Below are 24,735 nucleotides of genomic sequence, written 5' to 3'. Positions count from 1 at the left end.
ACCTGATGGCAATGTTATTTTATTATTATTTATATAGTTATAGAATTTATTATTGTAGTATTTATTTTTATAGCTTTTATTTTTATATATTTTCACTTCAATTTTAGGTAAAATGTGTGCTTTTGCCATTTTTATTTTTTTAAATATTTCTATTTAATTTTAATTTACAATATTTCTTAAATAGAAATATTTAAAAAAAATATTTAATATTTAATTTTTAGTTTTGTTAACTTTATTAGTTGCAAAGTTACATTTCTAATTTTTGGTTCTAGTTTTTCATTTAATATTTATTTTGTGTTATTTTATTTTCGATGTATTTCACTCATGAAAACATTTCCCCCTAACTGCATTTCACTTTCATTTTATAAAATAGTGCTTTTATATTCTCTGTCTTCCCATAAAATGGCACATTTGAAAGGGAAAAACAAGATTCCAGAAGGATTTTAAGAGAGATTAATTATAAAGCAGTGGGTGGGATTTGTGGTGTCTGTTAGCATCAACTGAATTACAGCACAACGGTTCATTGAATTGACTAGTGTACGGCCTGGGGGAGATCTCACTCACCGGGAAAATCACAGCCCGAACTGTATCCTCATTGGGCCCAATTAGCACCTTCAGCACAACTAATGGCTGCCAGAGAGCTTTTAGTCTCCAGGCTGTTACTGACACTCCTCCCTGTCTGCGAATATAAAGGAGGCACACTTTTCAGGGAATTAAAGATGCTTTTATCACCCAGGTCTTTTGTTAATTACTCATTCACATGCCTTATCGCTTTAAATGTTTGCCTTCTCTCCAACTGTTACTGGAGACGGTAGCCTTGCATAGCCTCAGTTTTAACCAACGCATGCGTTACAAAGCAACCAAAAGTCGTTGAGCACCCTGACTGTCAGAAATTGTTTAAAGCCAGCCATAATATGTCGCTGTTTTAAGAAAAGTCTTGTCAGACAGTCTATTAATAATCCATGAATGTGCCGTCTGAAGTTCACAGCGTGTCCTAATCAGGAGCATCGTAGCATGTTTCCAACAATTTGCCTGTTCAAGCTGTATGCAAATTGCTGCATGACGTGACAATCAAAGCCAGATGGAACTTATTGGATATTTAATATACAGCTGTTTGCATCAGGAATCTACGGAAGCTTGTTTCTGCCACTAAATAAAAAAAATAAAGCTAATTTTTTTTCTCAGAATTGCAATATAAACTTACAATTGTGAGTTATAAAGTCAGAATTGCATGATATAAACTGTCCATAATGTCCAATTGTGAATGAATTGTGAGTTTATATCTCACAATTCTGACTTTATATCATGCAATTGTTTATATCACGCAATTCTGACTTTTTAATCACAATTGAGTTTATGTCTTGCAATTTTGACTTGATAACTCGCAATTATGAGTTTATATCTTGCAATTCTGAGAGTCATAATTGTGAGATAAAAAGTAGAAATTTTTTATTTCATGATGGAAACAAACTTCCATAGGAATCTATAGCTTGATAGCTAGAAAAATAAACTCTAGAGAGGAACATTAGTTTCAGTGGATTTTGTTTTTTTCCTTGAGAAAAAATTACATGTACTGCACCTGATAAATATCCAAATGAATCGATATCGAATTGAATTGAATCAAGATCAGAATTAAATTTACTCGCAAGCTTGTGAATTGAATCAAATCAAATGGAATCGTGAAGTTTGTGTCAATACCAAGCTCTAGTTTTTATTGCTTGTTGCCTAGTAAGAAACCAACCTGAATATGAAAATACCTGGTATGCTTCCCAAAAAAGTATTGATAGTCTTTTGGCATTAAAGTGTGGTTTATAATTTACATGAATGTATTGTATCATTTTGCTGTCTTAAAAGAGGTGATTTACTACACTTTGAAATGTCCCTTCTGTGTCCTGTTTTTGTTGGCTGTAGATGTCAATAAAATGACGGATTAGTCCGATAACCATCTGGTTTTCTGTTGCAGGGCGGAGATGGTGCTGGGAAACATCATAAAGAAGAAAGGATGGAGGTATGTTCATTAACAGCATACAGCTTTTCATTTCCTTCAGCCGTCTCTTATCTTGTGCTGATAACTCGGTCCAGTGCTTCAGAGATTGTGCCACCGCAACCCAAGACAGGCAGAAATATAAATTATTAAAGCCCCGCTCGCCCCGTAGATGTCCCATCTCGATATTGAATTATAGAGCGGTTGTGTGTGTGTTTGTTGTGCAGTTGATGTCCTGATATATGTTTGTGTAATGGAACACAAGCTAAAGGACGATCATGGCTAATAGAAGCCCTTGTTAAGATGTTTTAATTTAAGCAGGGTGGACTCTCACTGTTTAGGCATAATGAGATGAAGCGTAACCGAGCTCTCTGCTGGAAAGGCTCTGCTCATTTGTGTGTGTGTGTGTGTGATCGTGCTCCTTAGTCATCCTGCTAGTCAGTGTGCATCAATATCAGGGCACACAAACCCTCACCTCTGCAGAGACATAGCTTATTTCTGTCCTCTGTGTGTGTTTAGTGTGGGCTTTCTTAGCTATAGTTTGTGAGTGGAAGTGAGTTAAATCTGACAGACCTTCCCTTAGTTCCCTTAGGGGAAGAGGTATTGTAATATATTTAAAAAAATTTTAATTGTTTAATATTTAATTTTATATATACAGTATAATATATATGTATGTATGTATGTATGTATGTATATATATATATATATATATATATATATATATATATATATATATATATATATATATATACACACACACACACACACACACACACACACACACATATATATATATATATATATATATATATATATATATATATATATATATATATATATATATATATATATATATATATATATATATATATATGCATTTCTTATTTATGCAGCTGTGTTATGTGTCTGTGGTATGTCCTCATTTAGACAACCAAGTAAACGTGTGTGTGTGTGTGTGTGTGTGTGTGTACATGCATTCCTTTGAAATTGAAATGGTTACCGCAAGCTGTTACTCTGTTGTAATTATTTGCAACTTCTTAATTACTTTTTAAAAGCCTTTCAAAAAGTGTGACCTAATTTAAAATGATTTTCCTTTTCTTTTTTGCAGACGCTCCAGTTTAGTCATTACAACCAAAATATTTTGGGGTGGAAAGTATGTATTTTTAATAATTATTATAAAATGAATAATGGTATGATATAGAGCTGCACGATTCTGGATAAATTGAGAATCACAATTTTTTGTTTCAAACAGAGATGAATACAAAAAAACACATTTACTAGAGGTTCTGACAAAATGTTAATTGCTGCAGTCTATTTAAAATGTTGAATTAATTTTGAATGAATTATTTTTACAAAAATCAGTTTGAATGAATGATTCAATGACTCACTCAAATACTTCAATTGTGTCATTACTAGATGAATCAGCGTTTTTGAACGAATCTCTTGAATGAATGATTCAATGACAAATACATTTTTTAACATTAACTTGTCGCCACCTAGTGGCAAAACTTCACCTAGTGAAGCACCAAGTTACTTTCAAAAAGTGATTTGCTCTATTATGATCACTTCCATAGACATCAGTGTTTATATCCAAGCTATAAACTTTTATCCCAATACTTCTGTGATCATTTGAATATTTGTAACACAGAAATAACGATACTGTGATTGAAAAGACTGTTTGTGAAGCTGTTTCCTACACATGATAACTGCTTTCTCTGGGGCATCGCCAGCGCAGATTTAAATGTTTCGTTGTGATTTCTCAAAGGTTTGATAAACACGGGCGAATGGTTGTCATTTAGGAATGAAATCGCTTCAGTGTTTGAATCGAGATTGCGATCTTTTAATGATTAATCCTGCAGCTCTAGTATGAAACAAATAATACTTTCGAAGCTTTGAAGTTCAAGAGTTTCACTTATGTATCATGATTAAATGGTTAATGTATCTCTTTTAGTTTTGATAAACAATACTTAAATCTTTGAATTAAAGTGTTATATTTTGCACTGAATAAAATATTATGTCCTCAATTCTACTATCAAACCAAGTAATGTCTTTGCAATATAATTTACTAAAGATGGCGTCAATGATAATTGTTTAACAGTACATATCCTGCTGTTTTCTAGAGCAGAGACAGAGAGAGGACTGTCAAGAAAACACATTATAGAAGGTAAGTGGATGACAAGTCATGCATATTATAGAGCAGTAGTTGACTGAACTGGTTTAATTGTGTGCTGAATTGATTTGAGTTACTCTTCTGTAGGTTTAAAGGCATCATTGGAGAGATTGCAGTTAGAATATGTGGATGTAGTGTTTGCAAACAGACCAGACCCCAACACACCCATGGAAGGTACAACTCAATCTCAGTTCATTTGTTCTACTGTAACTCGTCCCATTCTGTTTCCAGATATAATTGATTCCTCAAATCATGTGTGTTGTTGAGAAGAGGTGATTACGCTATTAAAAATAAAAAATTTTTACTGGCATCAATGGTTCCAAGAATCTTTAACATCCATGAGACCTTTCCATTCCACAAAACATTATTTTTAAAAACTGTTCACTGAAAGGTTGGAAAAATGGTTCTTCTGTGTGAAAACCCCCTTTTTTAACAGTGTAAGCAATTAGATGCTACTTGTGGTGCTCACTTTTAAAACGCAAGTAAGATAATCTTTTCAATTTGCACTGTTGGCCTTTTGTAAGTCGCCAACCTGAATTAAATCAAAACCAATGATTTCAGGTGAAGGGGTGGCTGCTCTTTAAAAACCAAGACAAAGATGTTATTTGATCTTCTTTTATTAGCCTAGATGCCCTTTAGAAAGTTCACACAGTTCAATGGTTGAAACACAAACAGCTTGGGGGTCTGCAGACATCTGCTGTTCTTGTCATTAAAGAGCTCAGCACTTCAGTAGTCAGTTTCTCTCTCTCTCACACTTTTAGACAGATCTCATATAGTCAAGCGAGAACAGTAAATGACTCTTTAGCTCATAAGATGATGTTTTGAAATCACTGGTGTTGGTTATTAGGTACCCAACCCTCAGCTTTGTTTCTTTGAGCCGAGATTCATATTGACCTGTGGCACGAGTTGTTTATTTTGTCTCACATATATTGATTAAAATTCTCCAGGCTCAATCCAGAAGCGATTTATCATTTAAACTCTCCTCCCTTGCATTAATCGAGCTTCTTTTCTTCTTCTTGTTTATATTTCACACGTTCAACCAAAGTGACACATTCTAATGGCACCATGACATGATGTATTGTTTGGTAAATCTCTGAAAATCTGCCGTCTGATTGGTAGAAACGGTGCGGGCGATGACCCATGTGATCAATCAGGGAATGGCGATGTACTGGGGCACGTCACGCTGGAGTCCGATGGAAATCATGGTGAGTCACAGTCTCCAAACTTTTAGATGCTCACACCCCTGTAATCAGCATCACCACCGACTGCTTAGCTTCCGAAGTGCCTTTCAAGAACTCTTTAATCACTTGATGAATCTAAAGATGCTTCTGTTTAAATAGGTACTGTCAGTGAGGTTGTCTAAACTTACATACAGGGCGGATCAGAGACCTAAAACAGCACCGCACCGAGTCAGACAGAAAGTCATTGACAGAATGTTAAACGACGCTCTGTTGTTCATGTTCAGTGACGCCTCGTCAGTCAACTCTAGTTATGTTTAATGGTTTTCTGTTCCCTCACCCCATAATTGGTCCTAGGCGTGCAGTTTTTGTAGTTTTATATACTGCAGTTTCTCTCTAAGTAGTTATTTCTCTACTATAAAAACATTCCCACAAAAGAGGATGCTAATAGTGATTAGTATGTAAGCTTGTTTCCACCACTAAATACAAACTAAAAAAGGGATAATTGCGACTTTTTATAAAAGGTATAATTGTGACTTATAATTGCAACTCGCAATTGTGAGTTGAAAAGTCAGAATTGTGAGATATAAAGTCGGATTTGTGAGTTATAATGTCAGAATTGTGAGTTATAATGTCAGAATTGTGAGATATAAAGTCGGACTAATGAGTCAAAATTCGAACTTGTGAGTTATAAAGTCTGAATTGTGAGTTATAAAGTGAGAACTGTGAGATATAAAGTTGGAATTGTGAGTTGTAATGTCAGAATTTTGAGTTAAAAAGTCAGAATTGTGAGTTATAAAGTCGGACTTTTGAGTTAAAAAGTCTGAATTGTGAGTTATAATGTCAGAATTGTGAGTTATAAAGTTGGAATTATGAGTTATAAAGTCAGATTTGTGAGATATAAAGTTGGAATTGTGAGTTATAAAATCAGAATTCTGAGATATAAATTTGGAATTGTGAGTTATAAAGTCAGAATTGTGAGTTATAAAGTCGGATTTGTGAGTTAAAATTCGGACTTGTGTGTTCAAAAGTCGGAATTGTGAGTTATAATGTCAGGAATTGTGAGTTATAAAGTCGGAATTATGAGTTATAAAGTCAGATTTGTGAGATATAAAGTTGGAATTGTGAGTTGTAATGTCAGAATTGTGAGTTGTAATGTCAGAATTGTGAGTTATAAAGTCGGAATTCTGAGATATAAAGTTGGAATTCTGAGATATAAAGTTGGAATTGTGAGTTGTAATGTCAGAATTGTGAGTTGTAATGTCAGAATTGTGAGTTATAAAGTCGGAATTCTGAGATATAAAGTTGGAATTCTGAGATATAAAGTTGGAATTGTGAGTTGTAATGTCAGAATTGTGAGTTGTAATGTCAGAATTGTGAGTTGTAATGTCAGAATTGTGAGTTGTAATGTCAGAATTGTGAGTTATAAAGTCGGAATTATGAGTTATAAAGTCAGATTTGTGAGATATAAAGTTGGAATTGTGAGTTGTAATGTCAGAATTGTGAGTTGTAATGTCAGAATTGTGAGTTGTAATGTCAGAATTGTGAGTTGTAATGTCAGAATTGTGAGTTGTAATGTCAGAATTGTGAGTTGTAATGTCAGAATTGTGAGTTATAAAGTCGGAATTCTGAGATATAAAGTTGGAATTCTGAGATATAAAGTTGGAATTGTGAGTTGTAATGTCAGAATTGTGAGTTATAAAGTCGGAATTATGAGTTATAAAGTCAGATTTGTGAGATATAAAGTTGGAATTGTGAGTTGTAATGTCGGAATTGTGAGTTATAAAGTCGGAATTGTGAGTTATAAAGTCAGAATTCTGAGATATAAATTCGGAATTGTGAGATATAAACTCGCAATTCAAAGAAAAAATATAAAAAATAGCATTTATAGAAAATAGCATTTGCTACTCTATTTTACAGATCAGTGACATGAATATGATTCCTTTTTTATTCTAGTGATATAGTGATTTTCTTAATGAATTAATAAATCATCAATGATTGTTCAAATCTTTATTAATTTCCAGTGTAGTCTATGATTTGTCAAGTCCCGGCTGTTATAGACCTTAGATTTAAGGAACTGGCCCATTAAAGTGATTTGTTTGTGAATCAGATTCAGAGACCTGGCTCATAAGAGTCATTTGTTCGTGAATCAGACTATAAATACATCGTCTATTTATTGTCTTTGTATTATTTCTCTAAGATTTTTTTTCTCCCCCATTACATTCATTTCAGACTAAAAACGTATAATTTGTTTTATAGTTTAGTTTCAATAAATGATCCAGGTGGATTGGGGAAGGAGTTTTGTCACTCAGACTCATTACAAAAAAACAAGAAAAATAAATTTTTCTCTTAAATGACCCTTTTGAAATTTGACATTTTTGAGTAGGACTGCATTCATACTTTAAGAACTCTAACCTTATCATTTGACTCATGTTTTTTAGGAAGCATACTCTGTGGCCCGACAGTTTAACCAGATTCCACCAATCTGCGAACAGTCTGAATATCACATGTTCCAGAGGGAGAAAGTGGAGGTGCAGCTTCCTGAACTCTTCCATAAGATCGGTGAGTGATGGTGCTGTCTGTCAAGCCCAGAGAAACAGCGTACAGACCACTACAAAACTACCGTTTCAATCGGTTTGGACCTGTCTTCTCAGGTGTGGGTGCGATGACATGGTCTCCGCTGGCCTGTGGGATAATCTCAGGGAAATATGACAGCGGGGTGCCGGCATACTCTCGTGCCTCACTGAAGGTACTACATATCCCATGAGTCTCTCTGTTGTCTCCTCTTCCTGGTCCTCTGGAATCATTAGTGACCTCATATGTGATTCCTTTGTGTTTGGTGTTCTAATGTGGATGTGTTCCGTGTCTTCCAGGTTCTATAGTTGGGTGTTTTCCTGTAGATGTGTTTGTTGTTGATGGCATGAATCCACACGCCTGATCTTCAACATATATTTCTTTATGTGAATGAGTTTCTATGGTAACTCTGAGGAGGATTGGCACTTGTTTTTATCCGTGTATCCATCTCTTTCAAGCACACTAAACCACACACACAAGTGCACACTAAAAGCACCCATTTCCCGAGCTGTATGTTGGCGTAGTCGCATGTTTTGGCTCATTGGTGTTTTTGTGACCCATCATCTTCCTCCTGTAGTCTTGTGTCACACTGTGAATCATTCCTGATTTCTTGTTACCTCTGTGTAACGTACATGTGGATTGACACTTGACTATAACAGAACCGTGCTGGTGGTCTGAACAGTGATGGGTCCGTTTGATTCGGAGACCCATGAGTGTTTAGATCACGAGACCACACTGGTCCTTTTCCACTGTTAATTAATATTTACTAATGATGGACCTGAAGCTGGATTATTTATCCTGGTCTAGCACACGCACAAACATTCGCTTTTTGCTATTCATTTCAAATTAGTTTGTACTTTAATGTCAACATGAAGTCAAAATTTACTAGTTTCAGACATTTACTTCACTTCTTCGTTATTATTTTATCATCAATATCTTGCTTTGCCTCTGAAATGACATTTCTTAATATCTGAATTACACAAAACACTTATTACAAATAACAGTAAAGAAATATATACAGACCTTATGCCTGGCAAACTTTAAATCTGCAAAATAACTCTCCCTTTTATTACCCGTATCACTCCGTAGACTAGAAGACCCTTCAAAATAAGAGTCCCGCCTTAGTAAAGGAGAGGAGTGCAGATCTTATACATATTTAAACTTATAAAAAATATTAAAATGTATACAAAAACAAATTAGAAAATTAATCACAACAAAGTCTGATACAATAAGGAAGGATTAATATGCATTTAATTTATACAGTGAAGAATTTTGTAATGTGCCTTTGTAATTTTTTAACTTTTTATTATTTTATTAATTATTTTTTTTAAGTATAATAGGTTTTTTTAAAAGTTTTTCACATTTACATTTTATTTTATTTCAGCTTTAATTTTTTTTAACAAAAAAAAACATTTTTAGTAAAAACTGTTTTTACATAGTTTTAGTTTAGTTTTAAAACATAGTTTTAGTTAACAATAACAATGCTGGTTATTGTAGATATTCAGCCATTTAACACCATAATTTACTGCTGGTTAAACACTAATCTAATAAAGATACAACAAAAATAGCAAATTGTGATAAGATCGAAAAAACCCTTTGGGATAAACGGAGATGCTGTTCATTTCAATTATGAATATTCATTCATGTGTTTAATATTCATATTAAATCACTCATTTCACCTGAAAAAATGCCACATTACCAAATTCAGTGAGTTCCAAATGTTTCATGTTGACTTTAAATTTATAGAAATGTGTTTTATATATACCTAATCAACTGAATAAGTTGTTAATGTCAACATTTTTAATACATTATAAACCTCAAAATCATTTATACTATATTTTTTATGTTTGTGTGCGTGTACAAGATCTCTTTACCCCCTAAAGTTCTCTGAGCGAGTTCATCTCTGCTCGTTTGAGCTTTTGGGCGGACAGAGTCACATGTTTAAAAACAGGCCCTCGCCCACACAGGTGTTACGTGTCCGAGAGCGTGTGTGTTTATGTGTTGTGTATGTCAGTGCACCGCTGTAGGCGTGGGCCCCTGTTTTTGAGCAGGTGTGCTGTGTTGTTAACAGGGCTACCAGTGGTTGAAGGACAAGATCTTGAGCGAGGAGGGCCGACGCCAGCAGGCGAAGCTGAAAGAGCTGCAGGCAATCGCTGAGCGGCTGGGCTGCACGCTGCCACAGCTAGCCATCGGTACGCCTAACCCAAAGACACACTGCCGCTCTCTCTCTTTCTGTCTGTCTGTCCGTCCGTCCTGTACCTCGCTCATCCTTTCCCCCTCTCATCCTCCCCTTCCTCAGACCACCGGAGCGGAAGCGCCTGTCCGTCTGCGGATGGGTTCATGAACAAATGCGATTAGTTTGTGGCTTTTAGGGAACTGTTAATGGACGATTGTTACTCGCAGCATTGTATTCTTGCTTCAGTGTAGTGATAAATTTGATAGTTTAAAATCGATTTCGCATAGTGTTTTATGATGTCCAGTGTGGTATCTGAGATGGAAAGTGTTGTGTAATGCTTTAAAGAGAGAATGGAGTGTAAAGTTTCAAAGAAATATCTGATGTACGATCTAGAACGAAGGCTTTTATAAGGACTGCGACGGTACATCCTCTCAAAGTACATTCATCTAACCTTGAGAGCTCGTGATCACGGTCTGCTGCATGCCATAATAGTCCAGTTAAAGGCAAAACCATCAGATTTAACCTCTCAAAATGTGTGTGTTGATACTAGGGGTGGGCGGTAGGACCAACATCTTATCACGGAGCAATTTTATGTCAATGTAACTGTATATAACACAATATATTATTTATTTTTTGGTGGAAATTTTACAAAAACATAATTTATATATGAAATAACTTAAGTAAAAAATATTTTGGAACAATCCAGTTAATTTAGTGAATTAAGAAAGTATTTGAGATGAAGTTTGCTTATTTAAAATTTGATCTACCAAAATTAAAATAAAAGAATTATTATTTTAATAAAAAGTTATTGTTTCTTGTTGTATTAATTATTTTTAAAAGTAATTATTTTATTTTTATTTGTATTAGTAATTATTTTATTAAAATAATTATAACAAATATTCCAAAAAAAGTATTTATTTATTTTTTTATTAAAAATTATTCCTTAGAACAAATAATCAAAAAAAAAAAGTGCAAAAACTGCTTTAAACACAGTAAACAAACCTGTAAAACTTTTATAATGGTTCAAAATGGTTTAAAAAAAAGCACATTCTTCCTCGTCTTGACTTTTGTTTTGGTCACGTCTCACTCTGTAGTTTCACATTACTTTTGTTTCCACCAATATATCTTGTAAATGGTATAGCATTTACATACGTCATACGTCTATACCGTCGTCATACCGCCCACCCTGGTCTGATACCCTTCATAACTCGGATCCATAAAGTTTCAGGAAGTCTCTCATTTTTCCGAGCTCACAAAAGTCGTAAATTGGCAGTGTGTATGTGACAGCACACCCTCCATGATTCATCGACTCCGGGACGCAGGGGAATAAAAATCTTGACAGGACCTCAATCCCCAAAGCAGCAGCCGATAGAATCACATCCCCTTCCCTCACCTGGCCTTTACTGCAGTCGTACATTACTTTTCGCACCTCATTACTGGGTTGCCAGCCCCTCCCAAACTCTGCAGATCCCTCTTCCTCCGCACAAGCGTGTCCGATCGATTCACAGCCGGTATACAGTCACTGCTGCTCATTTAAACGACCGCCAGTGCATTTAAAAATAGTGCTGCAGGTCAGATCTGCTGTGAGGGTTAATGAGCTGCACAGGGATGTAAATGGGCAGATGATTTGGAGGAATGACATCATAGTGTGTTATTGACATTGTTGAGATTGCAAATTATGACTAGCTTGTAGCTAAAGTAGCTAAACTATAGTGAAGCTTTCCCTTTTGATAAAGTTGTTACATTAAGTTGATACTAAAAGTAGCTAACAACATTGAACATTATTGCACTATAGATATTTGAAGTGTATGTATGTATATATGTGTGTGTCTATATATATATATATATATATATATATATATATATATATATATATATATATATATATACACACATATATATACATATATATACATACACAAACACTCACACATTTGCAGTATATTTACAGTGAGCATGAGATGCATGTGATTTTGTTTTTGTGATAGAAAAAAATACTTTTTTTCTATAATAGTAAAAATACTTTAATCATCTGTTAATTTTATATAAATAAAAACATTTCAGACTGCAGTATTTAACAAAAATATTTTGTAATAATAAAATGCAAGTGAAAATGGTTATGAACGGGTGCATATAAGTTTTTTTTAGTCTGGTTCTCATGAGAGCACCTTGAGATTCAGTTTGTGCTTACACTTCACATAGTTTGACCCATTAAATATACAACTATAAAAAATAAAATAATAAATAATAGCATTATTGCACTTTATTTAGATATAAATTTGTTATTATTTAATATTTAAATAAAATAATAAAGTGTGATAATACTATTATATTTTAAATTTTAAAAATGATTATTAAATAAAAATACAATTATTTTATAGTACACTATAAAAATACAATGCTAATATTTATTTTTTTTATTTTTTTTTTTTTGTGCATTTTCTAAATTTTCAAACCTAAAATCAGCAAGATTTTATTGTGGCAGGTTGCCAGGAAGTAAGTATAAGCATTAATTTCAACATTTACTAATACATTATTAAAATCTTGTTAACATTAGTTAATGCACTGTGAACTAACATGAACAAACAATGAACAACTAAAGTTAACGAATATAATGCAGTAACAAATGTATTGCTCATGTTTAGTTCATGTTAGTTAATACATTAACTAATGAACCTTATTGCAAAGAGTTACCGTATTACAGTTAGTCGATCTAAAACAGTGATCGTGCATTAGTTATAGTTGTCAATAGTCGTCAACCATGTCGGTATATGCAAGTGAGTGGTCTGAACTTATTTACCCAGCGCATTGTTTTTTATTTTGGTTGCGCGTGCGCTACACTTATGTGCACCCCTGTTTATGAATTGATGAATCTGCCTTTGAGCAAGTTCATTGAAATTAACCATCTGAACGAATCGATTTGCTAAAATGAATCATATTTCCCAAAGCTAATTTCATTCTAGGAGAGTGTTTGATTTTTGCCTCAGCTCACTTATATATATTGTGACAAAAACTGCTGATGTAGTGTTTTGTCAGGATACACCACTAAAAAAAACATACTAGAAAATCAGTTATTTTAAAAACATTAAAGAGTGTCAATGCCGATAGCCGTTAGTGGTTAGTGCGCCGACATATGGCGCAAATGCGTTCAGCGACCTGAGTTCGATTCTCGTCTCGAGGTCCTTTGCCAATCCTGCCTCCCTCTCTCTGCCCAATGCTTTCCTGTCTGCTCTCTACTGTCCTCTCCAAATAAAGGCACAAAAAGCCCATAAATATAACTTATAAAACTATAAAAATAAAAAAAAACATTAAAAGTATATAATAGAATCACTATGTTTAGTTAGTTAATCCCCAACACAAGTTTATGCAATGCCAGAAATCTTTTGTTAGTGTCGGCATGATTGAATTCCATTTGCGCTACAATTGCGGTGTGTGTGTGTATGTGTGTGTGTGTGTTCAGACAAAGCAATCTGTTGGGGCTAAAGTGCTAAAATCCATTAAAATCCACTGTAGTCTGATTTACCCAGAACATCAGAGCTGACACAGTGTAGCCTTGAAAAATACAAGCACGCTTCCAAATGGCTGTTGTTTTACAGACACAACCACCCGCACACACACACACACACACACACACACACACACACCAGTACAGTAAATGTAATGCCAACACACAGAATGCCAGTGCAACAGATGGCACACACACTCATACACACACGCAAACAAACTCCCAGGAGGGATTAAAATCCCCACAGAGTTTCCTTCCTGTCTATGTGTGGCGGCGGTGTTGCATGGACCGTGTTTAGGGAACGGCAGCGGTCAGCATGGCTCCTCTTCACCTCCTCTGCGCTCCTGCAGATATCACTCCTCTTCCTGTGAAAAAAAGATCATGCAGCTCTGATTTTGAGCGCTCAGTGTGTCCTGGTGCTGGGAGCCATGGTAACAGAGTGGTCTGGCAACTGCTGTGTGTTTTGTGAGATGCTTCAATGTGTGTAGGAGTGGGAGAAGTAGCTGCTTTAATTTTGGAAATGACTTAATTTTTATATGTATATATATTAATGTTTTGTTTTAAATATAACATTTATCTCATCGTGATGGGTAGGATTTGCTTTAAGGGTGGGGGGTGTGTGTCATATGTTATGTATGATAATATTTATGCTATATGTTCAACATATTTGCTGCTCATCTCCAGCGTGGTGCCTGAGAAATGAAGGCGTGAGCTCTGTGCTCCTCGGAGCCTCCAACACGGACCAGCTCATGGAGAATATAGGAGCAATACAGGTGAGAATGCAAATGAGTGTGTGACAGGTGTCAATCAAATGCTAAGCTCCGCCTTAAAAAAAATCCTAGTATACTGCAACTTTTAGCCATATGGACTTTTCATATTTCTGGGGTTCTCGAAAGCAAAACGGGTAAACTTTCATTGTGGTTTAAACAAACAGCAACAAATATAATTTTAGCATTCCCTTTTGCCTCAATAGCAAATAAAATGACTTTCCAAAAGAAGAAAAAAATACTGAGAGATTGATTACCTTGGTCAGACGGGAGAAAGATGCCAAATTTGCCATTAAATTATCAGCCGTTGTATTAGAAACACTCACACAGCAACGTTAACCGGTTTTCTGTGATTTGAAGCCTAAATACAAAAGCCTACAAAATGTAGGCTATAAACGAACCGTACCATGGTCACATGACTTAGATATCACCAAACATTAAGATTTTCAGTCTTTATTTAAAAAAAAAAATTAAAAATTTCACTGAAAGTTTGAGTTAGAATAGTTTGCATGAGCGCGATTATAAACACAATGAGGCTGTGAAAGCGACTAGTGAATAGATGAGTTTTCCTGTTCAGCTGATGAAGTTTAAAGGGGACCTTTAATGTTCTCTGGTGTCTCCAGAATGTGTCTGTGAAGTTTCAGCTCAAAATCCTCCACAGATCATTTATTATAGCTTGTCAAATTTGCCCTATTTGGGTGTGAGCAAAAACACGCCGTTTCTGTGTGTGTCCCTTTAAATGCAAATGAGCTGCTGCTCACGCCCCCTTTCCAGAAGAGGGCGGAGCTTTAACAGCTCGCCCTTCGGTTGCTCAACAACAACTACAACAACTCTTCCTCTTCTCTAAAAAAGCCCAACATGGCCCCGCCCCCTTTGTTGCATGTTCTCGGGGGCGGGGTTTAGGTAAATTTTAGGGTTTGTGATGTCACTAACCTGGGAAGAAGCTTGTTGTAGTCCTTAAAAAGTGATTTCTGTAAAAGAAAATATCTTTCTCTCTTTGCATTGAACTTTGAGCATCATAACTTTGCAGATGTTGTTTATGCTCAAACCGCAACATTACACACTAACTAAAGTTAATGTAATAGTGAAATCATAATCAAGGACCCCTTTAATGTCCCAACAACCTCTCTTTGTAGTCCCATTTAGACACTTGTTAGCAACTGCCTTTTTCAAGACAAGTAAAAGTTTTAAAAAATCACAAGTGGTTATTAATGATGTATTCATAGAATATAACGTGAAAATATCTTGATTTTTGTGTTAACCACTGACCTTATTTTAGGCATTTAACAAAAAACCCACTGACTTCAGGACGATGTAGCCCAAAGTGTTTACTCGTTTCTGGGTTTTGGTTCATCCCTGCAGCACTCTGTTAGATATTTTTAGTTCTTTTCAAACTGTAAGTGAACGCAAGACTTGTTTAAATAAAATTTGTATTCATAAAACAAACCTCATAAAACATTGGAAAAGCACTTAAAGTGACACAAGGTACCTATATTTTGATCATTCTTGCACAAATGTTTCAGTTAATGGCTATCAAATGAGGCTTTTCTCTTTTCATTTGGCTGTGAGAAGCATTTGCATCCATTCTGATTCAAACTCTGCCATTTTAATCATGTTACTCTTCAATTTAACAATATAACAGCATGCTTTCCAATCTCGTAAGAATAATCTGTTCGATTTTAATCACTTTATGAGCCCATTTTACAGCAAATCACGCTGTTCACAGAAATATCGAGTTCATTCCTATGGGACGTTCTGTAAAACTCATCCGTGCGAGTGACTGTAATCTGGGTGGGCGGAGCTTAGCAAAGGCTGAATTGCTGGTTGTGAAATGTTATGTCTGTTATCTTAAATAATCAGGGTTCTCACATTCATGGAAAACCTGGAAATATTGAATTAAGAATTAAGGCATTAGTTAGTGAATGCAAATGTAAAATATTTTATCAGCTCGAAATTGGTCTTTTTGAGTTCAATCTCAATAAAATGATTGATCAAAATGTCTGGTAACCCTGATTAGATGTCATTAAAAGTTCAAGTATTCACCATTTTTTAAAATAAATGAAAGTATTTTTATTGTTACAAATACAAGGTGAAGCTTATGGTAAAGATAATTTGGTTTCATGATGACTGTTGATTGATTGATAGAGAGAGAGATAAATATATATAAAATACTTACTCCCCCTAGTGGCAAAGGGTTAATAATGTTTTGACCTCACTCTTTATATGTACATGGAAACCAGACTCAGTTTGCAGCTCTTTTGCAGGTTCTTCCAAAGTTATCCTCCTCCATCGTGCACGAGGTGGACAGTATCCTGGGAAACAAACCCTACAGTAAAAAGGACTACCGCTCCTAGTGTGGAACCAGACGGGACCGGATGCTCCGCACCCACCTTTGCCTGATCCTCCGTTAGCTTCAGCTTTTACTGAATGAGTACCGGCCGCATGAGACGGGCAAGCACCCACAAACCCTGGAGAGCAAGACTTTTAGAACACAAAGGGCAAGAAACACGTGAAAAACACACAAAACAAACAAAAAAAGACACATTCACTGACAGAGGGGTTGAAATGCAGGATAGAGAGCAATGCATTGAAGATATGTGCTTACGGATTTATCTGTGTTACTCTACAGACAAGGTACTTTAAAATGAGATCATTAGGGTAATTAAGAACAAAATAAAAAAAAATATGCTTAATTTTTTTTTTTTTTTTTTTAAATAACATGCTTGCTTGGTTGCTGGAAATATTCAATTTTTTTCTTTTTCTTTTTTTTATATTGAATGCATAACAAAAATGGAATAGGTAATCAGTTGCACATGATCCATAGCCACTCATGTGATCCATTTGGGTTTGTCTCAGCCCAGAACTCTTCACTGTGTCGTCTGCGTTACGTATGCACACGCCCCCCTTCGCAGGCAAACCAATGAGCACTTTAAGGGAACATCAGAGGGAGTGGCTTTGTGAAAACTGATTTAAATGCAGCTCCTCTCTAGTGTGAAATGGGGCAAAAATGAATCGCTTTTCCTTATTCTGCACAGGGCATTGCGTTGTCTCTGTGTCTGCGCTTCTCTGTTTAGCCTCAAAGCACGGCCCTGGCTTCTCATGTGTCATTTCTTTGCTAACAGTTCTGCAAGAGACCTTCTGATGTCTGATCACTCCATCAGATGTTGTGCTTTTGGAGGGCAGCTGTCTGTGTGGTTGTTGAAGAATGCTGGAAACTGACGGCGAAGAGCCTCGGAGGTCTTCCTTCCACAGTAACCTGCTCCCAGCACACACCTTTAGTGTACTGATGTTACAGTTACTCTCACTGATTTATTAGATTTTAAGTGTAGATTGAATTATATGAAGGATAAGCATGCTTCAAAAATATTTAACGCTATTACTGCAGAATTTTCTGTCTGAAGAGTGAATGTTAGGAAACATGTCAAGAATATGTTTTGGTCAGATTTCACCTCAGAATCAATATCAATATACAATATGAGATATATGAAATTATATTACTTATTTTAGAACCATTACATTTTTATTTTTTGCATTGTGACAATTTTTGGACACAATTTCCCTGCAAATTGTCATTAATTTGATGTGAAAAAGTACTGTAATGGAAATATATATATATATATATACACACACACACACACATTTCATGTAAAGTATGTTTAAGTTTAACTGTAAGTGTTAGTAGAGTTTGTTGTACCGATTTTAATGTAAAAATATAGTAATAAGTATTTTAATAAGAATATATACAAAGTGTGTGTGTGTGTATACAGTATATATATAATATATATATATATATATAATCATAAATAATCGCATCCAAAATAACAGTTTGTATTTACGTAATATATGTGTGTGAGAAATATTTACATGTATACTTATATATTTATATTATAATATTTTTGTGAAATATATACATGCATATGTGTGTATTTATATATACATAAATATACACATATGCATGTATATATTTCACAAAAATATTATACTATAAATATATAAGTATACATGTAAATATTTCTTAATACATGAATGTGTATTATATTGCGTATATTTATATATACATAGTAAATGTACACAGTACACGTGCATACATTTCCTAAACAAACTTTTATTTTGGATGCAAATAATAATTTGACAGCACTAATATATATAATATATATAGTATTATAGTACAATTTCAGAAGGAAATGTGCGTAATTGTCATGTGAATAATGTCACAAAATAATGCAAAGTCCTAAAAATATAATGCAAAATATAATTGATTTTACGGTGAAATATCTGTAAATTTTTTCATGACGTTCACCCTGTAAGGCAAATTCATTGATGATTAAAAACAAGTAGAAACATGGGGTGGTGGAAGCCTAATTGTTATAAAAAATGGACTGTTAACACAAAAGTTGCAGGTTCAATCCTAAACTAATGAAAACAGTTCTACTTTACCACCCCTGCGATTGAACATGTAGAAGTAGGAACAAAAACAAAAGCAATTTCATTATATTCTCTGCAGTTTAGCTGGGGCTGGTGTAACTTGAGCGGCCTTACAGCTATGGTCACCTGTGGCCTTCCACAGCACAGCACGGTGATTTGGCAGATGTTCCTAGCCAATAGAAAAGCAGACTGTTTAAATGGCATTATCTCACCTGCCCAATAGGAGCAAAGACCTGTTTGTGTCAGCAGCTCAGGGACTGCAGTAGAATGTCTATGTTTGCGTGTGTGTGTGTGTGTGTGTGTGTGTGTGTGTGTGTGTGTGTGTGTGTGTGTGTGTGTGAGCTACATCGTCTAACGTTGTTAGGAAGCCGTTTCTTCATCTCATTTCTGGACACTGGGCATTTCTTGTATGTACCGGTGATGATACATGTGGCTGAAGCCAAAGATTTATCCCACATCCCGTCACTCCCGTGTCCTCTTTCCGACGGAGAGGCGATCGGTCATTTAGCAGCATGTATCTGGTGTTTCTTCACTTTATATTCACTCTGGTGATGCTCTTAGCAGGCCTCTATAAATATAAGTACATATATACATACTTAGTGCAAGTATACATAGTGCACCCAGTATGAATAATAAGCAGTCTTTAGGTCTTTTTTTAAATGGAGTTTGTCACCAAACATTGATCAATAAGATATTACTGAATTCGGCGTGCAGCGTTTAATCAAACTGTCCCTAATCAAGCACAAGGGAAATGCATGAGGATGAATGCATGAATCCCAGGATCAATGCGCTCACTGCTGTTTTAGTGCACATCCGGCTAGTGCTACTTTCATATCCCATTTGCGCAGATAATATTGGCAAGATGGATCATTTTTTGTATAATTCTGAAAAGATGAGCTTGCTGTTCTTCATGGTAGCGATTAAAATACTTTAAAGATCAGAATCAAATTTAAAAAATAAACCTTGGGAGCTGTGTGCTTATGGGAATTAAATGCATCTTTGTGTATCAGATTGACGAAAAGCTCCATTCATGACTTAGATCAGCTTTAAAAACAGTTGAATGTTGAAGTTGGTGTCCGTCCATCTCATCTGTGCGTTTGTGTCTCTGAACTGACCGCTTGAAGCCACGTACATTTACTGTGTGATAATAAGGGTGCAGTTATTCCTAACAGTCTCTAAAAGATTTGCACTTTATTCGTTAGGCACTTGTTTAATTGGAGATGATTTACAATTATAGTGGTAATGTCTTTTTCCCCATGTTAAGGAATGTTTCAGGTTCAGAAGATGTTCAGCTGATGCATGTCTATTATCACATGATCATTTCAAACAAACCAATACATCATTTACAGTACTGTGCTTAAAATGGAAATCAGAAATGTGCAGATATTAATAGAGTTTGTTCAAGCAGATTGACACGTGGTTGCGTTTTTCTGGTTTCCTGGTGCATATTGTGTGATACCCGGTTTACTTTTCTTTTCTTTTTTTTTTTGCATTACAATAATGAGAATTTGGGAAGAAAATGTGCCACACAATTAAGCATCCTAAATATATAATTGATTTTAGGGTCAAATATTATCTTGAATTTTTTTTCCCCAAGTCTCTAGTGTCTCCAGAATGTGTCTGTGAAGAAATCCCCCACAGATCATTTATTATAGCTTGTCAAATTTGCCCCTATTTGGGTGTGAGCAAAAACACACTGTTTTTGTGTGTGTCCCTTTAAATGCAAATGAGCTGCTGCTCCCCACCCCCTTTCCAGAAGAGGGCGGAGCTTTAACAGCTCAACAACAACAAAGCTGGAGAATCTCATGCAGCCAAAATGAGGATTGTCAGTAACGGTGTTCAGCCTTACATTATTCAAACCGGAGTCGACACTGATGGAGAGACTCAGGAAGAAGTTACAACTTTTAGACGTTTCTGAATGGTTAGTGGATAAATTGATGTAGTTGCTGTGGAGTTGATTCAACTCATCCACTAGCATGTTAATGTTAATGTATGTTAATCTTTTGTGCAAATCCAGCGTTGAATTGACTCTCGTTTGTGAAGCAGTCCGGCATAAAATGATGCAAAACTCTACTACAACAACTCTTCCTCTTCTCTAAAGCAGCCAAACATGGCCCCGCCCCCTTTGTTGCGTGTTCTCGGGGGCGGGGTTTATGTAAATTTTGGGGTTTGTGATGTCACTAACCCAGAAAGAAGCTTGTTGTAGTCCCTACCAGCCGTTTGTTGTAGTCCTTAAAAAGTAATTTCTCTAAAAAAAAATCTCTCCCTTTGCATTGAACTTTGAGCGTCGTAACTTTGCAGATGTTGTTTATGCTCAAACAGCAACATTACACACTAACTAAAGTTAAAAAAGTGAAATCATAATCAACCACCCCTTTAAGTAAACATGTTTATTTTTTATCACACTAGTATCTTGCTCAGTCATTACGATTACACTTCATAAAAAGTGTTTTAATGTTGTTTTGCTTCACAGAACATTTTTCCAAACTGAATAACAATTCAAAAAAAATATTTTTTTTCTTTGTAATATCTTCATTTGCATTGAACCTGAAACATTCCTTTATATTTCATTGTGTATCGTCACCAAAATATTAGTACATTGAAATATCAAAATTGAATTGCATCAAGTGTGTGTGAGAAAACTAATGAGCAGTAGATTTGTGAATAAAGGCAGTTGTTTGTTAGTCTAGCTGTTGATGTGTTCTCATTAAAAAGATTCATCACTGTGTTTTAGATAGTAGAGCTGGCGTAACGTAGGCCAGAATCACAGTGGCTTTGAATGGACTCATCATGTTTTGTTTTGTGAGACTGAGGACTCGTGTTTCTGTTGATCAGTGTTGTATCATGTCAGCCTGTTTCTGCTCTAATGTGAGCAGTGTTGTCTGTTGACTGACTTTAAAGGCACTTATGTTGTTTGCCGTCTGATAGCATCTGGGGATTTCATCAAGAAGGCGTAAATATCATTGACAGAATTTTTTCCATGCCTCCAAGTAGTGGCAGAATTTTTATTAGCGACATTTTTTAAGAGTGGAACGGTTGGGAAAGCAGGGAAAAGTGTAATTGCTATTGAATCTGTAATGATCAGTCCAGCCATATAGATGAACCCACATTTCCAGGTCAGAGGTGATGGATATGTGTGTAGAAGTATTATTTTCAAATACCATACTTTAGTTCCCAAGGAAATTATTTTTCATGTTCCAATATTTTGCAAAGACAAAAATATGATTTTATTTTTTTACCATTCTTTGTTGCCCTTCGGTGGTACTGACCTGAAGATGAAGACGACGGCGATAATGATGATGATGATGATGACAAAGAATACAAAGAGCAATTATTTGCACTGAATATGCATTTTGGAGAATTCTGTGAAATGTATACAATGGCAAGCTACATTTCCACGCTTTGTGGAGAAAATACTGTATGTCAAGTCAGATATCTGTATATAGTTTGACCTTTGTACATATATATACATAAGAGTATTCATGGTCCTGATCACTCCAGCCTTTGGTTCTTTGATTTTCATCGAAAGGCATTTGCTGACTGCATTGTGCTTGAATCTGAATTTAGACATGTACAGCGCCAGTATCTATGAAATGACAACTATAAAATGATGACGATGAAAAACAGCCTGTTTGTGTGTTTGTCTTCTTGGTGTGGAAGGATTATATTAATGGAGGCTTCTGTTAAAAGTGAAAGTTAACCGTTTACAAAACTGCGAAAGTCTTTACTCTTTACTCTTTCCCTGCCATTGACGGAAATTTGATCACTCGGGGTCCTAAAGGAGACCCGATAACTGGGGGAGGGACTCGATTTCTCACCGCACCAGCAATCCATGTTTTCACTGTTATACCATAGGGGGCGCTATTACGCACCTTCTGAAAGAGTACAGAATCTCCCGATCAAAACACGGGGAAAAATAAGCAGAAACAAGCATTAAAAGCATTGCTGACATGCATGTAAAATAACACGATCATCAAACATTAAACAGCTTAAAATCGAAACTGCCTGACATTTCTGAATGAAATAAGCTTCAGGGGTGTGGATGGACTCGATCTACTCCATCTGTGTTTATATCATCGTTCTGAATCCCATACGGGCGAAGTCTTTGACAAAAAAAAGTGATTTTCTCAGCTTTTTGTTCAAAATGTTTTTTTAAGGAACTTTGCGCGCATTTAAGGGAAAAGCTAGAATAAAATGTTTTTTGTTTTGTTTTTAAAAGCAGAATCTCTGTTCTTTCTTTTGATATATATTCAGATATTCATACAACAAAATATTCTGGGGGTCATGAACATTTTGTGAAAATGATCAAAAATGCTGGCAACTTAAAAAAAAAAAAAAACATGCTGGCAGGGAAAGAGTTAAGATGTTATTTATCAATTTTTCAAGGCTTAAGGTTTAAGAACTTATACTGTAAAAAATGTAAATAAAAAAGATTACTGGAGAACATTTTACATGAAAATACTATTTCAGTCTTTCTACTTCATTTTTTTCCTTTAATTCAGTGTGTTGGGTAGTCTGTAGAGTTGGATCACTTTTTGCTTTTTACATTACCACAAAAAAACCACGTAAAAACATATTTTTATGTGATATTTCTTTCATTCGTCTGCTAAAATTTTGATCAATAATACCTATAAATTGTTCATATTTTCCAGTTTATAAAGTACACCCATGTCAGGTCCAGTCGAATCTAATCTTTAAAGGTGCCCTAGAACTTCTTTTTAAAAGATGTAATATAAGTCTAAGGTGTCCCCTGAATGTGTCTGTGAAGTTTCAGCTCAAAATACCCCATAGATTTTTTTAAATAATTTTTTTAACTGCCTATTTTGGGGCATCATTAACTATGCACCGATATATAGGTTGCGGCCCCTTTAATTCTCATGCTCCCCCACCCCAGAGCTCGCGCTTGCCTTAAACAGCATAAACAAAGTTCACACAGCTAATATAACCCTCAAAATGGATCTTTACAAAGTGTTCTTCATGCATGCTGAATGCATGCGTCGTATCATGTGAGTATAGTATTTATTTGGATATTTACATTTGATTCTGAATGAGTTTGAGGTTTTGCACCGTGGCTAAAGCTAACATTACACTGTTGGAGAGATTTATAAAGAATGAAGTTGTGTTTATGAATTATACAGAATGCAATTGTTTAAAAATGAAAATAGCGACGGCTCTCGTCTCTGTGAATACAGTAATAAACGACAGTAACTTTAACCACATTTAACAGTATATTAGGAACATGCTAATGAAACATTTAGAAAGACAATTCACAAATATCACTAAAAATATCATGTTATCATGGATCATGTCAGTTATTATCGCTCCATCTGCCATTTTTCACTGTTGTTCTTGCTTGCTTACCTAGTCTGATGATTCAGCTGTGCACAGATCCAGATGTTAATACTGGCTGCCCTTGTGTAATGCCTTGAACATGGGTTGGCATATGCAAATATTGGGGTCGTACATATTAATGATTCGACTGTTACGTAACAGTCAGTGTTATGTTGAGATTCACCTGTTCTTCGGAGGTCTTTTAAACAAATGAGATTTATATAAGAAGGAGGAAACAATGGAGTTTGAAACTCACTGTATGTCATTTCCATGTACTGAACTCTATGCCAATATAAGTTCAATATTTAATTCTAGGGCACCTCTAATTCTCTAAAGTAGCCTTAACAACTCATTTCAAATGTTAAAATGTCTTAGACGTTCTACAAAAATTCTTTATTGATGTTCTTTATTATATAAAACTTAATTTGATACTCAATAGCAGAACATCGAAGAGTTAAATAGCCCACAGTCCATTAAATCACTGAACAATTAAGATTAATAGTTCAAATTAGGAATAGTTCATCTCAAAAACACTGAACAACAGTTTTAAATAAGAAAATCCAACTGTGAAAACAAAACATTCACTCATTCACACACTCATTAATCAATTTACTCTTCATTTATT

The 24,735-nt window shown here is 35.1% G+C and overlaps 1 protein-coding gene across 8 annotated transcripts in view; it reads left to right on the top strand.

Annotated features, from left to right (window-relative positions):
* Positions 1-18,201, top strand: part of kcnab2a (potassium voltage-gated channel subfamily A regulatory beta subunit 2a) — a 113,556-nt gene extending 95,355 nt beyond the window's left edge. For 7 of the 8 annotated variants that reach the window (XM_067387736.1, XM_067387733.1, XM_067387738.1 and 4 more), the window contains 10 exons: positions 1,964-2,008; positions 3,093-3,137; positions 4,105-4,148; positions 4,242-4,328; positions 5,274-5,359; positions 7,774-7,894; positions 7,987-8,081; positions 9,978-10,098; positions 14,272-14,360; positions 16,619-18,201. In XM_067387736.1, the coding sequence (XP_067243837.1) occupies positions 1,964-2,008; positions 3,093-3,137; positions 4,105-4,148; positions 4,242-4,328; positions 5,274-5,359; positions 7,774-7,894; positions 7,987-8,081; positions 9,978-10,098; positions 14,272-14,360; positions 16,619-16,708 (823 nt within the window). In that variant the 3' untranslated portion in view covers positions 16,709-18,201. Of the gene's footprint in view, positions 1-1,963; positions 2,009-3,092; positions 3,138-4,104; positions 4,149-4,241; positions 4,368-5,273; positions 5,360-7,773; positions 7,895-7,986; positions 8,082-9,977; positions 10,099-14,271; positions 14,361-16,618 lie in introns of all 8 variants that reach the window. The other variant, XM_067387731.1, reaches the window with a different exon arrangement.
* Positions 18,202-24,735: the final 6,534 nt, after the last annotated feature.

This window comes from Chanodichthys erythropterus, chromosome 6, assembly GCF_024489055.1.
Source record: "Chanodichthys erythropterus isolate Z2021 chromosome 6, ASM2448905v1, whole genome shotgun sequence".
Taxonomy (NCBI): Eukaryota; Metazoa; Chordata; class Actinopteri; order Cypriniformes; family Xenocyprididae; genus Chanodichthys; species Chanodichthys erythropterus.
Note: the sequence above shows the minus strand (reverse complement) of the source record. Positions and strands in the feature narration are given on the sequence as shown.